General features: G+C 47.3%; 2 protein-coding genes across 2 annotated transcripts; both read left to right on the forward strand.

The window, feature by feature from the left end:
• The first annotated feature begins 239 nt into the window (after positions 1–239).
• CPLX4 (complexin 4) lies at positions 240–9134 on the forward strand. Its single transcript, XM_038124903.1, has 3 exons — positions 240–609; positions 2452–2539; positions 7796–9134. The coding sequence occupies exons 1-3, from the start codon at positions 443–445 to the stop codon at positions 8021–8023; spliced, it is 483 nt and encodes a 160-aa protein (XP_037980831.1). The 5' UTR covers positions 240–442; the 3' UTR covers positions 8024–9134.
• A 5120-nt stretch (positions 9135–14254) lies between these two features.
• On the forward strand, positions 14255–18473 carry RAX (retina and anterior neural fold homeobox). The gene is made up of 3 exons (XM_038125878.1): positions 14255–14648; positions 14771–15000; positions 15560–18473. Exons 1-3 carry the CDS (start codon positions 14381–14383, stop codon positions 16010–16012), a joined length of 951 nt encoding a protein of 316 aa, XP_037981806.1. The 5' UTR covers positions 14255–14380; the 3' UTR covers positions 16013–18473.
• The last annotated feature ends 1267 nt before the right edge of the window (positions 18474–19740 follow it).

Here is a 19740-nt window from a genome sequence, read left to right on the forward strand (position 1 = left end):
TGGCTATTGAGTCAAGCAGGTTTTAAATTCAGATCCAGGGAATGTTGTGATCTCTGTGAAAGTGAGAGCAAACTTCAAGACTGAAGATGCCAAAATGCTATTGCACACTACAATTGATTTTTGTGTGTGTGTACAATTAGCTTAAAGTATTAATGGAAAAAGTAGGTAGTTGCATCTAATGATTTTTTTGGAGTAATCTGAACCATCTGCCTCTATATATTAAGGAGTTCTTTCTTTAATCCAGATTATGGCTGACAAACTGGTTTTGGCATTCACGTTTCACTAGCACTGTGCCCTTGAAGAGCTGATGTGGCTGTAGAAACTCTCTCACTTACAACTGTTGTGTTTGAAAACATTTTTTGTTTGGCTTTCTTGTAGTTGTTTTCTTATAGCCTTTTTTTTTTTTTTTTTTTTTTTTTTTTTTTTTTTTTTTTTTGAGAAGATGGCCTTTCTAATGAAAAGTATGTTGAGCAACCAGGTAAAGAATTTGGGACTTGGAGGTGGAGGGGAAGAAAGCAAAGAAGAAAGCTCTCCTTCTGATCCAGCAGCAGCTGCAGGAATGACCAGAGAGGAGTATGAGGAATATCAAAAGCAAATGGTTGAGGAGAAGTGAGTACCTGTTCCCTTATTATGAGTACGGGGCTGATTCTTGGTAACTTTGTGCAAATAAAAATAACCCAAGAAAAAGCCAAACATGCTGCTCTTCACTATTTTTTTAAAAAGCAGATGAATCATTGCTAGAAAGACTTTCCAAAATAAAAGTTCTCCAACTGGAAATGGTAAAATATTACATACCCTCTTTACCTTCTTCCTGCCCCCCCCCCCCCCCCCCCCCCCATCTTGCAACTCTCTCCTGTGCTTTCCTGCTATCTCCACAGCTTGATATGCTGGACTCATTCCCTCATTCCTAGGTGATGTTACTCTATGTAGAAAAATTTTCCAAGATGTTTGTAGTGCAGGATTTAATTCTCTAATGTATATGATTTGTTCTAGAACTCCACGTGGATTACACTTTCAATATGTAATATTTCATTGTCCACATTTATTATGGCAGACCTGAAAAAGTACCGAGTGCTCATTTATCTTGAGCAAAGGTTTAAGATGGTTATTTTTTTTTCTAAAATCTACTAAATAAAGCAGAACTTTAAAATCAATTAATCTGAATTTTGTCTGTAAAGACAATCTTTATCACTTGCTGTGTTTATGAAAACAAGTAAAATGGAGGACTTGGCGTGTGTAGGAGTTCAAACCATGGATAATTATAAATAAAATGATTGACTTTTAAATCTCAAATGCATCTGTTCCTCTAATGGTCAATTACATAATGGTTGTGTAAATCCATCTTTTAAGATGCTTATAGGTGCCAGGTTAATGACTGATGGAATTTGAGGTATCCAGGTCTGTATTTAGCATCAGACATTTCAATCAGGAAGCCCTGAAGAGGTCTCATTTGGTCTGGAAAAAAAGCACAGAATGTTTTGCTCTGCCTTTTGTCAAGTGATACCTAAAAGAGAAATGACCACCTGCTGGCAGGAAGATGCTTTATGGACACTGAAAAGAAGCACAGGATTCCTGGGATAGGGAAATGCCTGGGAAAATAATTACTTCTACACTGCTTTTAAGTGGGACATGTGTCCTTTCCCTGCTGAACTGTACTGAGAAGCATGGCAGGAGTACCCCATAGGACAGTTAGAAACTCTAAGAGAAAAGATAATCTCTGAATGAGATGTGGTGCTGTGTCAGAAATCTCTGACATGGGCAGTGCACGGTCCTGTTTCAGGGCTCCAAAATCCACAGGATTTTGCCCAGTGCTCAGCTGTGCAGGAGTGGAGATGTCCTAGGGTGACAGGACACCTGTCCTAGGAGGTGTCCTAGGGAGACCAGAAAAGTATTCATGCCTTGCTGAACTTGTGCTCAGGCAGTTTTGAACCCGTAACCAACCAGGCTTAATATTTCATTTTGGAAGTAGCTTTTACATGCCAAAATAGCTATACTGAAGAGACACATTTTGCAGATAAATGCATATGTTATATATATATATATATATATTTATTTATTTATTTATTTATTTATTTATTTATTTATTTATATATTTATATATATATGTATATATATAAAAAAGGTGCAGACCAGTTCTTAAATCTAATGAAAACATTTTATAAAATCACAGATGAAGTCAGTGCTCTTCCCTACAGGGAAGCTTCAGAATTCATTGCTCTTATGAAACAATTAATGCACAAAGAAAGACCAGGAAAATTCACAGGTGACAGAAGCACAGGAAGTGTGGGCCCTTGACATCACTTTATTGGTATTGCTCCTTTCTTGCCTTTGGACAAGTTACTTATCTTGAAGAATAACTCCCATGTGTAGCTTTTTGCAGCCAAGCAACTGGTTTAGTGCAAAAGATTGTTTTTATTAGCATCTTGAAGGAACATTTTTTCTGATTTCCAGGATGGAAAGAGATGCAGCATTTGCACAGAAAAAAGCAGAGCGAGCTGTTCTGAGGGTTCACCTGAGAGAAAAGTACAGACTGCCCAAGGTAAGCCTCCAGCTCATGAGCTCATCTAGTCCAGAGGCCAAATTTCAACCAATTTTAAGCTGCCCATTCCTTTTTCTTTAGTGATCTTGGCACTGTCAAATATTTCCAGAAAAACCAAGATATTGAAAGCAAAAGCTTCAAGCAACTTATTTAAAATATTTTTTTTAATTATTGTGTTATTTTGTAGGCTTCTGCCATGGGCAGCAGAGAGGTAATACAGGACAGAGTACTCTTTCCAGGGGTTTGGATCACATATTTGCTCTGACCTGTCACTACTGGGAAGATGTTGGCATATTTCATTTATGTCCCTCAAGGATATGTGGTTCTTAGCAATTTGAGAGTTTATTTGTATTACTCACCTGCCAGCTCTCAGTCATTACCACTCATTTTCTGATCAGTACTTTCCCATGTTTTTTTATAAATTAAAATGGAGGAAGGTAAAGAATCTATCTCCTGTAAATTTAGCTGCTAAAAATGTAGTGCTTAATCCAAACAAGTCATTTAGAGACTCATCATCAACAGAAAGAGACCACCACCTGTAGCCTCATCTAGCCAAACTTTTAAATAAGCATTCAAGGTGGAGTTGGGTCACCTCCCAGTGGCTGTGTCTCTTCCAGAGGGAAGCCAGGTGACATCTGAACTCAGGTAAGATGTATTCCACCCCTAATAGCTTGGTTCCTCTGGTGCTCTAGCTGGACAACATGCCCTGAGGGTGAGTTTAATTACAGAAAGATTAATTATGCAAAAAAATTAAGTCCAAGATTTTAAGTGATTGATTGGATTGGAGGCCTAAGTCTCTAAACACCAGCATTTTAATTAGCAGCTGAGGGGGGAAATATCATTAGGACTTGCTTTCCTTTTGGAGGTATAAGCTGAGACAGCTTCTGAACAGCATTTACCCAGCATCTTGCAAGAGCTTTCAGCTCCAAGAGGGGCTACTTTGGAAAGCTTGAGTGTCCAGGTCTCAACTAAGCATCAGTGGAACTGGCTGTCTCTGGTTTTCAAATTCTCCCACTTGTAGTATTTTTACAGCTGGAGATGGTGTCCAGGTCACCAGTTCCCCTTGGCTGAGCACCTCATAGGCACACAAGTATGCAGTGGTGATCTGACCCATCTCCAGTAGGATCTTGGCTTTGGCATGTACCAAGTGCTCTCTGGGGCCATATTTCAGTAATAACAATAGAAGATTTGTCTCCAAGGTAGGAGAGTAGCTCTAAGCCAGAAAACAATATTGCAGGATACGTTTTCCTGCATTTGTTTCTCCCTTTCCAGCATTTCTTGGTTTTCATCAGCCCTTATGAAATCATGTTCTTGCAGGAAGAAAATGAAAATACTACATGCATGCTAATATGTCCCTGAAAAAAAATTCAGTGCTGTAATACAACATACTGGCAGCAAATGCTCTCAGGCTTGTGATAATGTATTAAATATTTTGAAAATTGAAAGTAATTTCAGGTAGCCTAGTATGGTCTACTGAATATTACCAATATCAATCACTAGGCAAGGATTTTAAGTAAAAGCATGAAATTCAGGACTAAGCAGGGCCCCCCTTTGCCACGTAAAATCTAAAGCTCCATGCTATCTGGGCCAGATTTATAAGAGAAAGTAGACCCTTAATGAACCTAATCCTATTAACAGAGTTGTCAACTTAGGTTTGTCATCAGAAAGATGTTTTTAGCCATGAGACATTTGATCTGTGGACAACTTTTTCATCTTTGGCATATTCAGTGCATCACATTCATACAAAACATTTTAAATTATTATATAAATACAGACATTAATATTTAAATAATAATAATATTTTTTTAAAAACTCACCAAACTTTCTTATCCACTTGCTGCTGTTTCCCTGAACTGGGATTCAGTAATCAATTAATTTCCGCAAGGTCTAAACACAGGGGCATGAGTTGATGGTGAGCTGTGGAGAAAAGGAGTCCCAATGCAGAGGTCAGGAGGGAGCAATCCCCACTCACCAGCTCTGTGCTCCAAGCTGTGATCTCTGGATTCTCTGAGGGTGTTTCTGGGGAGGAAGGCTGCTGCTTCCAACATTTGGCTCCTTATAGCTACTTACAAGGAGCTTGCAGCCCTTCAGTGGCAAAAGGATGGTGTTGCTGCTGTATTGCTAATTTAAGTCCCACCTGCAGGTCAAGGCAAGGTGAACTCTGATTTTGCATGTTACTGGTGCATTGTAGGTGATGAATCACAGGATAAGGTCTGGAGTCAGCTACCTAAGGATCTCTGCACGTAAGCATAGGTAAATGTTATGACAGGATAAGTTAGGCATATAGAAAGCGGTACATCACACAGGGATGCTGGAAAAGAGTTTGGTACCCTTGTGGATTAGTCTGTAAGCTTTGTTCTTTTTGGTTTACAAGTACACTTCATATAGGCAACGTTGAACCAGCATTTGGTCTTCTTTGCTCCTTAAGTTGCACAGAAGACTTTAACATCATTGTTCAGAGGAACGAAAGTGTCATTTAACAAGCAATACCAAACTTTGATTGCTCTTCTGCTCTCCCGGAGGGCCGTTGTCTCCCTTTGAGGAAGCTTAACAGAACTTTTAGTGAAAGAAGCTGTCTCCCTGAGGGACATTGCTTTTCCTGTGGGCACGGACTGTGTCTCTCCCTGAGGGACATTGCTTTTCCTGCCCAGTGGACATGGAGCTGTCTAATGTTAAACTGTATGCCTTACCTGTGGGAGCCAGAGAAGGAATTTCCCCTGTGATATCAGATGGCGACCATCTCCTGCTTGCGCTATCTTAATCCTTCTCCCTCTCTCATTCACCTTTTTTCTCATTTCTGTACACACTTAATGTTACAAAATAAAGTTGGTGTGCTTGAACTGGACCCTTGCACATTAATTTGGGCAGAGGACTTTACTGTCAAATTGTAACAAAGCAGATATTTAGACAGTTTTCTGCTCACACCTACCTGTGTATCGTTGTATATGTAAAGAATTCTATTGCATCTCTAGCAAAACAGATCTGGGACTACATCAGAGGCATAATCGGGGTCAAAAAAATATTACCATGCACTCAGACACTCTTGCCTATGCTGTTGAATTGTCAGAATAATGTCTGACCCAGTTTTGGCCTGGGCACTCTCCCAGGCAGCTCCCACGGTCAGTTTGGGAGTTAGGACAGGCGTTCCCAATCAGCAGTTAGATGGGACCACCCTGTTTGGTAGGGCAACAGAGTTCAAAAGCACCCCAGTGGGTTTTTCCAGGCCAGCTGGCCTTGGGGCAAGAGAACCGTGCCAGGCATATTTAATTTAGTAAAACAGATGTTGCTTCTGTGTTCACTTTTCCATTTCAAATCAAAGTAAACAAGAATCAAACGCACAAATTTTAGAAGGAAGCGAAGAGGCGATACGTGCATCATGTGCTTTTTTGCTTGTTGTTGAGCAGCCCCACCCTGTTGAAGCTCGTTTTAAGTCTATTAAAGCTAAATGCCAAGTGGGTAGAGGCAGGTGGCTTGGGCAGAATTGTACTGCTTTAGACTATATCTCAATATATTCATTTTTGGTCAGAGAACACTTTGAAGCCCCAAACTGTTGCACATCACGTCCCAGACTTCCATAGGACAGTGGGCTTTGGTGCAAGAACATGCCAGACAATTGTTCACATTGCCAAAGATGTGAATCACTACAGTAGTGTGCAGTGATGACGCCTTAAATTGGAAATAATTCTGAAGGAAAGAACATGTGTGATTGTCTGATTAGGGGCACTTGCTCAGTAATTAACATTTTTTTATGACCCTCTACTGCTGCTGGCGAGGATTTCAAAAGGGCTAACTCCTCTGATAGTCATCAGTTGCTGAATAAAAGCTTAAAACATTTTTTCCTGCTACACAATCAATAAAAAATACCTCTTCTGTTCAGGAGATTGTTTCTAGCTCCCACAGATCTGACTCTAGCAACTCTTATCAAAAAGGTGAAGAGATGTCCTCACCCGTTTTATCTGCATAGCAGTAACAATCTTGCTAGAGCTCCCTACAGTTTCACAGGAGATATGGGGGGAAATCAGATTAAAGGGAAGTACAGTCATTGCAAACAGAAAGTGTGGAAATATGGAACAGTAAATAGTGGTTATGCAGCTGACCATCCCCCAGCCTGCCTGTCCTTGCTAAGGCCTGCAACAACACACACATTGCTCATATATGTCCTTGCATTCATCTGTCCTTTCATTCATGCAAAACCCAGACCCCTCACTCTAAAAAAACACCTCCTGCTGATAGCATTGCTGCTTATTCATATCAGGCCTTTGCTGCTGTCATGGTTAATTTTGGAGATGTAATGAGGCATTAATGCTTATCTTTGATGTGTGAACTGTGTCGAAATATCCTGTTCTTCTGAGCTCTGGATCCATCAGAATCCACCAGAAAATGTGAACAAAATCACCATTGTTTGAAAAATTGACACAATCCCACTGATGGAGTGTTTCAGTGGGCAGGCAGGAAATAAGTGTGTGTAGTGCTTACTGCATCTCAGCCCTTTTAATTGCTTAACCAGTTTCTTCTCCTGTCTCCTTTTGCTTTCTCAGACTCACAACCAACCTCCATCCCCTCTTTTGTTGTCCAAGTCCTCCTATTACCCCACTTACCAGCACTGCAACACTGATTATGTGCCAGGCAGCCCCTGCTCTTCATCACAACTCAGAGAGGCCAACCAAAGACCTAGACAGAGTTTACACATGGTTGGGAAGATGAGGGACCCTTTTTCCAGTGATTTGTTCTGAAGTTTAATGCATCTTTCTTCCAGAAGGCCTCAGTTTAGTGCTGACACCCCAAAATCCCCCCCACCTGCCCCACCCAACAATCGAATAAGGAAATGGTACCACAGCTCTTCTAAAGCTCTTGTTTCATTGACCAGAAGCTGACAGGCACAGCACAGCAGCTGACAGGCTTGGTAGTGTCCTGCAGCATGGTTTTGGGGGCTACAAATAACTTGGAATGGAATTCCTGCACCATCAGCAGGGCAAAGATTTCTAAAATGGCAAGTGACACTGAGGGCTTTAGTTTTGACAGTGCTGAAGCCCTTCAAAGAAATACAATTGGCATTGCCCGAAAAATCTTAGAACTTTCATGGAGGCTGTTTGAGTTCCTGAATCCACAAGTTGCACACAAAAAAAAATCGACTGAAAAATCTGTGCATGTTTTGGTTCTCCCTAAAAACCTAAAAAAGAACAAAACAAGAGGCTCACTAGTAGATCCTGGGAGAGCAGAAATACTCTCATCTGCTGGTTTTGTTTCCTGCTTTAGAGTGAATTGGATGAGAATCAAATACAGATGGCTGGAGATGATGTGGGATTGCCTGAAGACCTTCAAAAGATGGTGGCAGAAGATCAGGAGGAGGAAGAAGACAAGGACTCTATCCTGGGCCAGCTGCAGAACATCCAGAATATGGACATGGATGCCATCAAAGAAAAGGCACAAGCCACCTTCACTGAGATGAAACAGGCAGCTGAGCAGAAATGTTCCATGATGTAGAAGAGCCACCACTGCCCAAAGGCTGTAACTTCAGTCTTGTGTTGCTGGGGATGCAGAGGGAGAGCAGGCAGAGGGAAGCACGTAGCTCTATAGCATTCAGTGTAAATATAGAAAAGTGATGAGAGAGAGAGACTTAAAACCCTGAGGGGAAAGTAAAATTTTACCTGCTGGGACTGCCTAGAAGGAAGTTAGAATTGATCCTCAGTTTTGAACATAACTTTTTCCCCCACGGAAAAAAATGGCTTAAAAAAGGTAGTATTGGGGAAAAAATGTGCCTTTTTCCATTTTTTCCACATGACTGAAATGCTATTAAACATGAATGTTTGAACAAAATTGTACTTCTGATACATCACATAGAGGTAACCACTCATTTAATCCTGCTTTCAGAAATAAAAACATATATTTCTTATAAGAACATGTCTGTTTCAAGCATCTTGAGGCAAACACAGTGTTCAGATATTGACATTTGCTGCAAAACCTTGGTTTCTAAAATCATCTCTGTATTAAGTGTAGCAAAAGGCAAAAAGTGAAGCATGTAACTCAACAGCTTGGGTCAAAAATGTTGTCATATACACTGAGTGGGGACTTGTAGGAAAGGCTTGGTGGCTCAGTGAGCCGTGCTCTGGAGCAATGCAGGCTTCTCCAGTCAGCTCTCATTTCCCAGCCTCTCAAAGACACTTCAAACATCAAGGGACAGCAGTGACTCTCTGCTTGTCTGCTCTGTGTGCCAAATTGTGGGGCTGGGGGTGCCGGCACAAGGCTAAAACCAGCTCCAGACGCTGATTCTGGGAGTTGTCTCCATGGAAGGCTAAACACGGAAGGTTATGCCAGGGTGGGGCACCTAAACCTGAGGAAAGGCTTAGCTCTCACTCATGTTAAATCTGCCTGTGTCTATGGGACATGCAGGCTGTTGCTTCCAAGGAATTATATCAAATTAATGGCTTTGTAAGTTCTCCAGGAGCTAGCCTGGAAATTAAATTTGGAAACGAATACATGTAGCACCTTCCTAAAGGTTTATAAGTCTCTTTCTCTCTCTCTCTCTCTCTCTCTTTCTGTCTCCAGCCAATCAAGTAAAAATAATAATCTAAATAAACAAATGCACTAAGTATGATTTATCTCGTTTCTTTCTCTTTTCCTTCTTTCCTTGCTTGCTTCCTTCCTTTTCTCTTTGTCTTTTCTCCCTCCCCTCCCCTCCCCCCCTCCCCTCCCCTTGCTTGAAAACCTGTTATCCATTTTCTTCCCCATTGTAGCATTAAGAAAATATGTTTTTTTTTCTTGCTCATTTTCTTCTTACCTAGGAAACACAGAGTTTACAAGTTCTGACCTTCCTTGCTCTTTCCAGAGTATGTCCTAGTGCATTAAATGGCTCCCATCCAACAGGTAATTGCTTTATTGGACAAAACCTATCTTCAGCAGGTCCCTCAAGCATCAGAGCTATTTTGCCTAAAACCACCAAGACTTCTGATCTGATTTCTTCCTCCTGTGGTTCTGTTCTCACATGGCACCACAGAATCTAATTATCTATGTGGAAAGACAAGTGGAGTCTTTTAAGGGGTCTTTTAGGAGGTCTTTACATAAAGTAGATAAAATAGTCACCAGCTCAGCTCAACCAGCCTGCGGTTTGTGAGGCTCAATGCATTTCCCTCTGCACTGGTAAAAACCTGGGTGGTTTTTACCACACTGTTGTGTTGCTTTACAGACTGAATTGTCCTATCCATAAAACACCAAAATAAACAAACCTAAGGGTTTTGACCTTTTTGACACCCCAAAAAATCTTACTGGAAGCATCTGGTGCTTTAAAGGATCTAATTAAATTTGTCAACAGATAAAATATCAGCATTTTCACAGTTTAAAGGGTCAGAGAAGAAAGTACAGCCAGAATGACCAAACAAACAATTAATGAGATTCCAAAAAAGTGTCAGGGCTGGCAGAGACAAGTGGGACTGGGAGGTGGCTTGGGACTGGCACAGGATGGGAGCCCAGCCCCACTGAAGTGCTGCTGGTACAGGAGTGAGCTGCCTTAGGCACCACTGTTAGACCAGAGCTCCCACATTTAGTCTGGAGTGGCAGAGCCAGGGTAGGGGGGGCAAATCTGTGCTGCCCTCAGCAGGAGCCTGATCTTCAGCTCGCTGGAGGTGGCTGCCTGCTCCTGGCAGCACCTGCACCTGCAGGGCTCATCCCTGCAGCACCGGCTGTTCCCCTCTTCAGCCGCTAGCCACAGGCCTGGGGAGGCACATGAGTAGGAGGTGGCGAGGCCACTCCAGGTACATGCAGCTCTCAAGGTGCTCAGCCCTGGGGACAGGTCACAGGGCAGCCACTGCATATGCCGGTATGCGAGTCTGGGAATGTTCGTGTCCGTATCTGGGCACAAATGCACGTGTACGCGTGTGCATGCAGCTATGCACGTGTAAGAATGGACAGGGACATGTCTGTGTGTCCGTGTGTCTTTGTCAGGAGCAGATTAAAGGGTTAGGTCACATGGCAGCTACTGCTGGACCGACCCTACCTGGGATTTGGGTTCTTAGAGCTAATAGGATCGCTGGAGCTCAAGACAGTCATCCCATCAAGATAAATGTCTCTAGTGCCCACTCTTAAGCAATCCGAATTCAATTAGGCTAATTGGAAAACAAGTAAAGAAGGATTGCGTTAATATAGCCTTATAGCATGAACCTCCCCTCCCTCCCTACGAGCATGGCGAGCCTAAATGCCAGCGCCCTCACACCCAGTCCATGGTGCTCCCACCAGAAAGGACTGCCCTGCTCCCAGAGCCAATTCCACACCCACAACCTGGACAGACAGCAGGACAAGATGTCTGTGCAACTCCTGGGTGCCAGACAGGACTCTGGGAGGTGGAGAAAACACAGCTGATTCTCCTGGGCAGATCAAGCAAAGTCTCAGCAGAAAAACAACGAAAGTGTGAGCAATACAGTGACAGGAGGAGACAGCAGCTTCCTCATGCGTTATCTTTCAAGAAGTTTCTGAAACTGCACCCTTAGTAATTTTTGAGGAGGAAAAATTCCTTTTTTGGAGTTGTTTATAACAATCTGCCAGATGATAGAGAACATGCAAACTGCATGGAGGGTACAGGTTCACTCTAGGTGAATATTTCCTCCTTTTCCTTGCTTCCCTCCTGTTGATTTGCAGTCTGACCTTGGAAGCCCCATTTATCTTTCAGGGAGATCCCCCCCTGCTGCACATCTTTGGTCTGGAGAGTGATGTCTCTCCTGCAGTGTGACTTCAGCTTCAAATCTCTGCTCTGCAAGGCAGTAATTATTTCACCTGGACATAAAGAAAAGGCAGGATACAAGGAAGGAGGAACCTGTGGCATTTTATGGTGCTGATTTCATTGTGTGAAACCACGTCCCATGAGTACGTCTCAACAGTGACTACAGGATGAAAACTATTTCCCTTTAGTCTTCACTATACATGTACAGCAAGGAGGTACAGCAGACAGCTGCACTTTACAGATGGTCCATCTTGAGAACTTCTGTTACTTTCCAAGCATAACTTCAGCAGAAATTTTAATAATGCATTGTAAAAAAAAAAAAAAAAAAAGGTGATGAAATGGGGGTACCCCTTGGAAAGGCAACTAACAAACCCTGCCCGTTTCATCCCTTAACGAATGCTCTCAAATTTGATTCTGGTTGCACCCACAAGTTTCCAAAGGTCAATAGTCTTTGCAAAGGTGGGATGTACCACAGGATCAGTTTCTGAGGCTTCATATGAGTACTATACAAATCCCAGAGGGCTGCAAGTGATTCAGCTGACAGCCAGGACATCAGACCCAAAAGGAAAAGTTCAGTTACCATTCTTTGCCTATCTAAACCCTCTGTGCAATCAGAGGAGCCATTAGATTTCTTCCCCCCCAGAGCACTGTAATGCCTCATGCACGTCACACAGTCTGTGCCTGAAGCATGGCAAGAGAGAAAAGACAGATCTAGAGCTGGAAGAGTCAGAGTTCTCTCTGCTCTGCTACAGGGTTATGGGGTTTTTTTTCAGGTATTTTTTCAAATTGGGATCAAGGGAGTGTCTTCCTCTTTCACCAATTCCACTCGCCTGCAAGAAGGATGCTACAGTGACAAATGTAGCTCCATATGGAAAACACAAGTGGAATATTCTACTGCTGAGGAAAGAAGAGCCTTCTCTGTCACGGAGCAAGGTCTCTTGTGTCCTATATGGGACTCAAGCACCGTGGTCCAGAGCTGAAAGGCTTTTTTTCTGCCTTCATATTGTGATTAACAGCAAAAAAAATTGAGTATTGACTCTGACAACTTTGACAGGTACCCCAAAAGTAGCATCTCTGCCAGGATCCAATGCCCTTTATGGCACTGACTAAAGGGATTTTGCTCCTTCATCTCACATTCCTATCTTTCTAAACTACAACAAGCAAAACTGATTCCTAATTTTGCCCAGGACTTCTGGAGGGACAGGTGTGTTTTGTGCTGATTTTGAGTGCTGTAAACCCCCAACTTCAAATTAGAAGAAATTAGGGATATTGCACAGTTCATTCATGTTCACTAATAGAATTCCTGGGAAACACACATGTAGATTAAAGGAACACAATGGCCCCTGGCTGATTGCTTTGAGTACCCTCCAATGTCCCTACAATGGTATTGACTGGCTTTTTATAGTGTCCACAAAAGCCACACTAACCTTTTCTTGTCTCTTCTGTTGGCCTCTTCCCTCTGTGCAAACGGATGTCTGAGTTCTTTCGGATGTCTGAGTTCTTTCGGCCTCAAACCAACCCCCAAGCAGTCAGTGAAGGCAAACCTCACCTGAAGCTAGGAAAAGCCATGCACTCCTAAAAGAAATCTACCTTGGAATATCAGAACATAAACCTGCAAAAGGTGTGGGCACTGACAGAAGCAGGCACTGCCAATCTTTGAAGTGATTCCTCTAAAAAAATCCACATGATATGGAGCCTGGTGGGGCAGAAAAGGAATAAAAAAAATGTAGATTTATTGAGAGAGGTCATACTTATTAGACTAGCTAATATATCTGGAAGAATCAGCTGTAGGTGTTTTTCTTTCACACACACTCTCCTTAGGCTTCAAATGGAAGCATCTTCAAAGCTAAGTGTAGACTAAAAACCACTGTGGATGTTACTGGGTTTGTCACATAAACAAGCTGGGACAAAAGGTAGCTGATGCCTCAGAGGAACTGGGAAGTGCGAGTGGGAAAATGACAGAAAGACAAAAGCAGGGAAAAAATCGATGCAGGAGACGTGATGTTGTTACCTGGTTGGTCCTGTGGTAGGTCCACGTTTTCCACCAAGCCAAGTACAAAGAGAAATGTGTGGGATTTGGCTCCCTGCCTCACCTCCAAAAATTTTCTGTGCATCCCCCACGAAGCTATGCCCTGCCTGCTACCCCCTCCCCCCTCCCCCGCCGCAGCCCCACTCGCATCGTGGAGTACAGGGTCACCGAATCAGCTCTTCTCACAGGCTCTGTCCTATAGCAGCATACTTGAAAACTTCCTCGCAAATATTACTTAGAGCGTCCTCGGGTTTGCGAAGTCTGAAAGGCTGAGCCCATCTCCTGCGTCTATCCTGCCCGGAAGCACCTGGTCTGTGAAATGCCTTTGGAGGCGACCGGGCGCAGGGCGAGTGTCCCGCAGAGCATCAGCGCAGCGGCGTTTACCCCAGTGCCCCTGAGTCGGGCCGGGGCCGCGGATCGTCCCGCAGGGCGGCTTTCGAGCGGCCGCCGTGAAACCGACGCACCTACAAACCGTCCGGGAGGGATCTGGGCTGAGGTCGTCGGACAAGAAAAACGCGGCGAGGCTCCGACAGCCGCCGAACAGCACGGGGCCGTGCCGGGGACCCGCTGTCCTCCGGCCCGGCACCTCCAGGCTCCCGCCCCTTCCCGTCCCGTTCGCTGAGTCCCCTTTACCGCGCCCCCGGCAGCAGCTGCCGCGGCTCCCGCCGTCCCGGCTCTGTCCCCCCGTGCCCGGCGCGCCTCTCGCCTCCTGTCCCACTGCGGTTTCCGACAGCGCTGCCCCTGCCCCGGGGCTCCGACCGCGGCGCTCGGCCCGGGCCAGCCCCCGGCTGCAGCGGGGGCCGCCCCGCTCCTCCTCGGGGGCCCCGGATGGCATCGCCCGGCGCCGTCTGGGGCTGGGGCGGGGGCCGGGGCCGGCGGGGAGGGGCGGGGCTGCCGGCGGGGGCCAGGGGATGCCCTGCCTCCCCCTCCATGCCGAAGAGGTGCGGGGGCCTCGCCTTCCCTCTCGTCTACCGCCCCCTGGCACTCCTCCCCCGCCCCAAGGAGGCCAGCCCGCCCGGCGACACCGTGCCAGACTTGCCCGCGCCGCCCTGAGGCCGGGTAGGACCGCAGCAGAGCGGCGGAGCCCCGGGCCGGCCGCCTCATGCACCCGCCCGGCGCCCCGCTCGCCATGGCCGAGGGCGCCTTCTCGCTGGCCGCCCCGGCGGCGCGCAGCCCCGGGGGAAACCCGTCGAGGCTTCACAGCATCGAGGCTATCCTGGGGTTCACCAAGGAAGAAGGGCTGCTGGGCGCCTTCCCGCCCGACGGCAGCGCCAAGGAGGCCGACCGGCGGGGGCCCCGGCATTGCCTGCCCAAGATGCCCGGAGAGCAGCCGCCGGCCGAGCCCCCGGGCCGCGCTGAGCGCTTCCAAGGTGAGCACTGTGGACGAACGCCGGGTGCCGGGGGGCGGACGGGTGGGGAGCCGCTCCCCCACGCCCCCGGGCAAGCCCCGCGGGGAGATCCCGCCGGTGACCCCCCTGTCTTCCCCTCGCAGAGCCGTACTGTCCCGGCAGCGCCAGCCCCGAGTTGCCCGCTGGAGGCAGCGGCGAGGGGAAGCCGTCGGAAGAGGAACAGCCCAAGAAGAAACACAGGCGAAACCGCACCACCTTCACCACGTATCAGCTTCACGAGTTGGAGCGTGCCTTTGAGAAGTCCCACTACCCCGACGTGTACAGCCGCGAGGAGCTGGCCATGAAGGTCAATCTGCCCGAAGTCCGCGTCCAGGTAACGCCCGGCCCGCCCCCCCGCGACGGCCCGGTCCCGACGGCTCCCGGCGCCGGGAAGCTACACACGGCCCGGCCCGACGCGCCTCGGCGCAGCCCCCTGGTCCTGGCGACCGGAGCAGCCCGGGAGCGGCGCGCGGGCCCGTGACAGCAGCACGGCTCCGGCCACACTCGGGGCCCCCGCTGGAGCGCTGGGCAGGGCTGCCGCACAGCCGCCAGCCGGCTCGGCCGGCAGAACAGGACGGGGCTCGGGGCAGACCTGAGTCCGGCAGCCGCTTCGTCGGTGCTGCTGCCCTTTGAGTAGCGTGTCCCAGCCCGGGGCCGCTGAATCTGCTGAGTGCCAGGGCAGTGGCGGGTGGATGGGCGGGCCAGCTCCACTGCGGGACTGCTTTCCACCGAGCACAGGGCTGTGGGTCGCGGAGGAGCGTCCGAGCTCCCAGATTCCTTTTTGCCCCAGTTCGGCAAGGCGTTTCCCTCACTCTGTTTTGCGTGCACTGCTGCAGCCAGAGGCGAGCCGCTTTCCACTGCCTGGGGCCTGGCTGATACAGGTCTGCTTGCAGGTTTGGTTTCAGAACAGAAGGGCTAAGTGGAGGCGGCAGGAGAAATTGGAGGTGACCTCCATGAAGCTGCAGGATTCGCCCATCCTCTCGTTCAACCGCTCGCCGCAGGCAGCGCCCATGGGTCCTCTGAGCAGCAGCCTGCCCCTGGAGACGTGGCTCAGCCCGCCGGTGCCCAGCAGCACAGCCCTGCAGACCCTGCCTGGCTTCGTGGCCTCGCCGCAGAGCCTGCCCGGCAGCTACACGCCACCACCCTTCCTGAACTCTCCGGCAGTGACCCACGCGCTGCAGCCCCTGGGGACCATGGGGCCACCGCCGCCTTATCAGTGTGGGGCCACCTTTGTGGACAAGTTCCCTTTGGATGAGGCAGACCCACGCAACACCAGCATTGCTGCCCTGCGGCTGAAGGCCAAGGAGCACATCCAGTCCATTGGCAAGCCCTGGCAGACAATCTGAACTCCCCCTCAGAAGCTGGGAGAAAGCCATGGGGAAGGCGCATCCCAGAACGCCCAAGGGACACCCTTACCCTGCCTCGGCTGCCACAGATGGATGGCCAGGCACAGGAGGGCTGTCCCTTACACTCGCCTTTCCCCTACGCCTTGACTTGCTTTTGTATTTTGTGGTCCTTTTAATTCCCTTTTCCACAACCCCTGAAGAATTAGGGGCCTGATCATAGCTTAGGAAAAACAACCTCTTTTGCTCTCCCTCCTTGGCTGGATGCTTTAGTTGCAATAAAAGCTACAATAGGGCAAAGAGCTATGTAAGGTGGCTCAGAGCTCAGGACTGCTGTACCTGGGGAGGGGGGTTGACTTTTACACCATTAAATGGTACCATCTGCATGGAGGCTGTGTATCATGTTCCTGAACCCAAATGGGCATCTCGGGCTGGACCCTCTGCTCCATGTGATGTACAGAGGGGTGGGAGATGCCTGGCTGTGGGCTCTTCTCTGTCCTCCATCAGTAGAACCCTGCCCAAGCTGGCTGTGGCACTGTGGCCTGCATCGCTGTGATGGAGAGTGTGCCCAGATGGGAGTGGGCACAGAGGGGCTAGAGCCCTTGCAGTCCTTGGGCCAGGCACACCACTCCCCCAATTGCCCTTGTGGAGCAGTGCCAGGCTCAGGTGGTCTCTGCAGGCTGGAGTCAGTGACCATCCTTGCCTCTGCAAAGAAGGGGAATGGCAGGACCCAGAAGGCTCCTGTCCCCTGCAGCCCAGCTGCCCACAGGGAGAGACGGACGGTCTCTGGTTGGGCATTGACACCTGGCTGGGGCCTGGCAGGCTCATCCTGCCCGCTCTGGCTGCCCAGGACAGCCCCTGGAGGCTGGCACAGAGCTGGGCCATGCCCACTCCCCTGCCCACCCAGTGCCCATCGCCAGGCTGCCCGAACTAAAACTGCAGCATCTTTATTTTTCATTATCTCCGTTACTGCCTGTAATGGGGCTGAGAAGCTGTAATGAAACACCCCTTCTCCTCTGCTGGGCATGGGGTGCTCTACACACTCGGGAGGTTGTGGCAATTAATGTTTCTCATTAGGGAAGAGAGAAGGATGCACAAGTGCCCTCATTGTGTCCTGGGGATGATTCAATGCAGACTGGGAGACCTCTCCTTTCACCATTTCCCACTCGTTGTGGCCAGACAAAGGCTGGCGTCTAATTATATTTTCACAATCTGTGCGTATCTTTTAAGAGTCCAGTCAGAAACAAGTATGTCAGCCTTGTTCAGCTTCACTTCAGAGAGCTTTTTAACCTCAGACAGCAGTTTCTAAACATCCCTTCATAGCTTTCTCCACAGCAGCCCCCATCTATTGTATGGAGCACTTCTTTTACAGATAATAGGAATCCCTCTTTTTTTCAAATGCCTTTTCCTCTGTCCCCAGCCTCCCTGCAGATCCAACCTGCCTCTCTGGACCAGAGCACACACTGTTCAGGACCCCCAGCTTCCTTCCCCTGAGCTGTGCTGGTCCAGGGCATGCAGGGAAGCCAACTAAGTGGTGTCCCCTGAATTTGGGGGACTGAAGCCCTGCTGGGGGAAACTGTCCTGCTGGGCTCTGGACTTGACAGTTCTACTGTGTGTGCATTTGTGGCAGTGCCCACCATTCCCAGCACACATCTCTTTGTTTCCTCGGCAGAGAGAGGAAGTGCTGCCAGGAAAAGAACTGCCATTGCTGTCAGGACCAGGGAGGTATTTTGCTAACTTCTAGTAAGAGCACCTGAAGGAGAACAAAAATTGTATTGCTTCAGTTTTTAGATCTTATTCTAGTGGTCCTTTCACAGGTAAGCTTTGCTTGCATCACCAGTTGCAAGAAGGCATGGCATTTTTGGTGACTGCAAGAGAAGGATTTCTCTTGGTGTGCTTGAGAAAGTGCCTGCATAGCCTGGTTTTTGTCAGCAAGAGACACACACTAATGAGTGACTGCACAGGCTCTGCACACTCTTCCTTCTCAGGGTAGGAACAATCTCACTTGTCATTACTTGGCTGCAGTCCAGCTGTGGCTCTGAAGGTGAAAACCCTCCTGCAGGTAAGCACATTAAATTGCTGCCCTAAAGTTCTCACCTGTGCTCATTGCTCATGGTTAATAAGCAACTCCCTAAGATTTCAATAGTGCTTTCCCATATTTTGGCATTACTCCCCTCCCTTTCTCTTACCTACAGTTCTTCTGTATCCTGTAAAGCCGTTGGAAAGAAGCCCTCTAATTCCTGATCAGCTGTCACCAGCGCTGATGCTTGGTTACTTGAGATAGTCAAAGACTGGCAGCAGATAAACCACAATGACAGGGCAGCAGAAGTAGCAGCTGAAGATACCTGCTCACTTTTAATAAGGTCCTGATCCAGCACCTGCAAGCAAATAAAGATTATGGCACGATATGGTGGTTGTTCTTTTATTGGCATATTATGTCTTTCTTATACCTTGTACAGGTGAACCCTGTAAGTGGATCGACTTTGTGCAGTCATGTCCTTCAAGGAAAGTTGTGAGTTTTTCACTAAAAATGAATATTTTACCAGCTACACAGAAGTGGGTAAATAAAGAGGCAGAGGCATATGCAAACACGTCTGTCTTCTAGCCTGTCTAGTTTTCTGTGTTCCTACACTTTCTTTCAAATTCTCCCATTCTGTTTTAAAAGCCCATTTGTCCATTTTGTTGTAAATATCTTCTTTTCCTTAATTGGGTGCTGAGTCTAATAATCCTGCCTCGGCTTGTTAACTGTACAATACCAGTCAGAGTTAATGACCCATTAGCGATTAATTCCTTAAACAGCATCTAATTGCTCACTGTAAAACCTTTTCTTAAAACTGGATTAAATCATCTAGATCCTTAACCACTTCTTTACTCTAACTTTGCTAAGGCTATTAGCACGGCCTTCTGAGTGGTCTGTTTCTCCTTTTGCTTAAACTGTATTAGCAACATGGTATTTTTAGTGTCCATACTTGACTTCTTTTCAACACCTGAAGTTATAAGGAAGAAGAAGACAGAAAAAAAGACTGCCAGAGAATGAGTAATTATGAGGAAAATGCCATGATGGAATTTGTTCTCAAGAGTGTATTCTGGTCTCCCTTCCTTCTCTCTATCCCTGCCCAAAATCCTGTCAATATTCAAGAAAACTAGCAGATACCTGAGCTCTTTAATTTTGACTTGAGGTTCAGTTCATTAGTTTCCAGGTGGAGCAGGACTGTCTCTGTGTACAGGAGGGACCCTCAGTCCCTGCTGGATGGCTCAGGAGCTGTCATTCCCTCCGGAGCAGCAGGCTGGCTGTTGTGTGTGCTACTGCCATGGTAGCTCACAGCCCCTGTGACATGAAAACACACATTGCTCAGCCATAGTTTGAATTTCTGTTACTAGCTGCTGGGGTTGAGGGTAATACTGTTCCCTTCCTTCGCACAGGAAGTTGAACGATCTTGTTTCCATCTGCCCTGGCTACATCTGACAGGCATTTCAATTATGGACATTCAGTTTCTTACTATTGCAACATCTCAAGTAGCTGCTCAAAGCTCCTGGTTACATCTTTCCTCATCTCTAGGGATGTTAGGGGTGTACTATGAACACGTATTAATTCAAGGGGTTCCCTTCAGCTACAGTGTTTAAGTTTCTCTCTTCTATGCAGTCAGCCATCCTCCTTTGTCACTGCTCTAAACCTTGGGACTTCCTTCAGTAGTTTGTCAGCCACAATGTACCCACCCGCAAAATGCCAT

The sequence above is a fragment of the Motacilla alba genome, chromosome Z, assembly GCF_015832195.1.
Source record: "Motacilla alba alba isolate MOTALB_02 chromosome Z, Motacilla_alba_V1.0_pri, whole genome shotgun sequence".
Taxonomy (NCBI): Eukaryota; Metazoa; Chordata; class Aves; order Passeriformes; family Motacillidae; genus Motacilla; species Motacilla alba.

Bases quoted from the DNA above. Each gene is read 5' to 3' on its own strand.
- CPLX4 (XM_038124903.1), top strand. From the start codon at position 443: ATGGCCTTTCTAATGAAAAGTATGTTGAGCAACCAGGTAAAGAATTTG. The intron at 610-2,451 runs GTGAGTACCTGT...TCTGATTTCCAG, and splicing joins AAGCAAATGGTTGAGGAGAA to GATGGAAAGAGATGCAGCAT. The intron at 2,540-7,795 runs GTAAGCCTCCAG...TTCCTGCTTTAG, and splicing joins AAAAGTACAGACTGCCCAAG to AGTGAATTGGATGAGAATCA.
- RAX (XM_038125878.1), top strand. From the start codon at position 14,381: ATGCACCCGCCCGGCGCCCCGCTCGCCATGGCCGAGGGCGCCTTCTCG. The intron at 14,649-14,770 runs GTGAGCACTGTG...TTCCCCTCGCAG, and splicing joins CCGCGCTGAGCGCTTCCAAG to AGCCGTACTGTCCCGGCAGC. The intron at 15,001-15,559 runs GTAACGCCCGGC...GTCTGCTTGCAG, and splicing joins TGCCCGAAGTCCGCGTCCAG to GTTTGGTTTCAGAACAGAAG.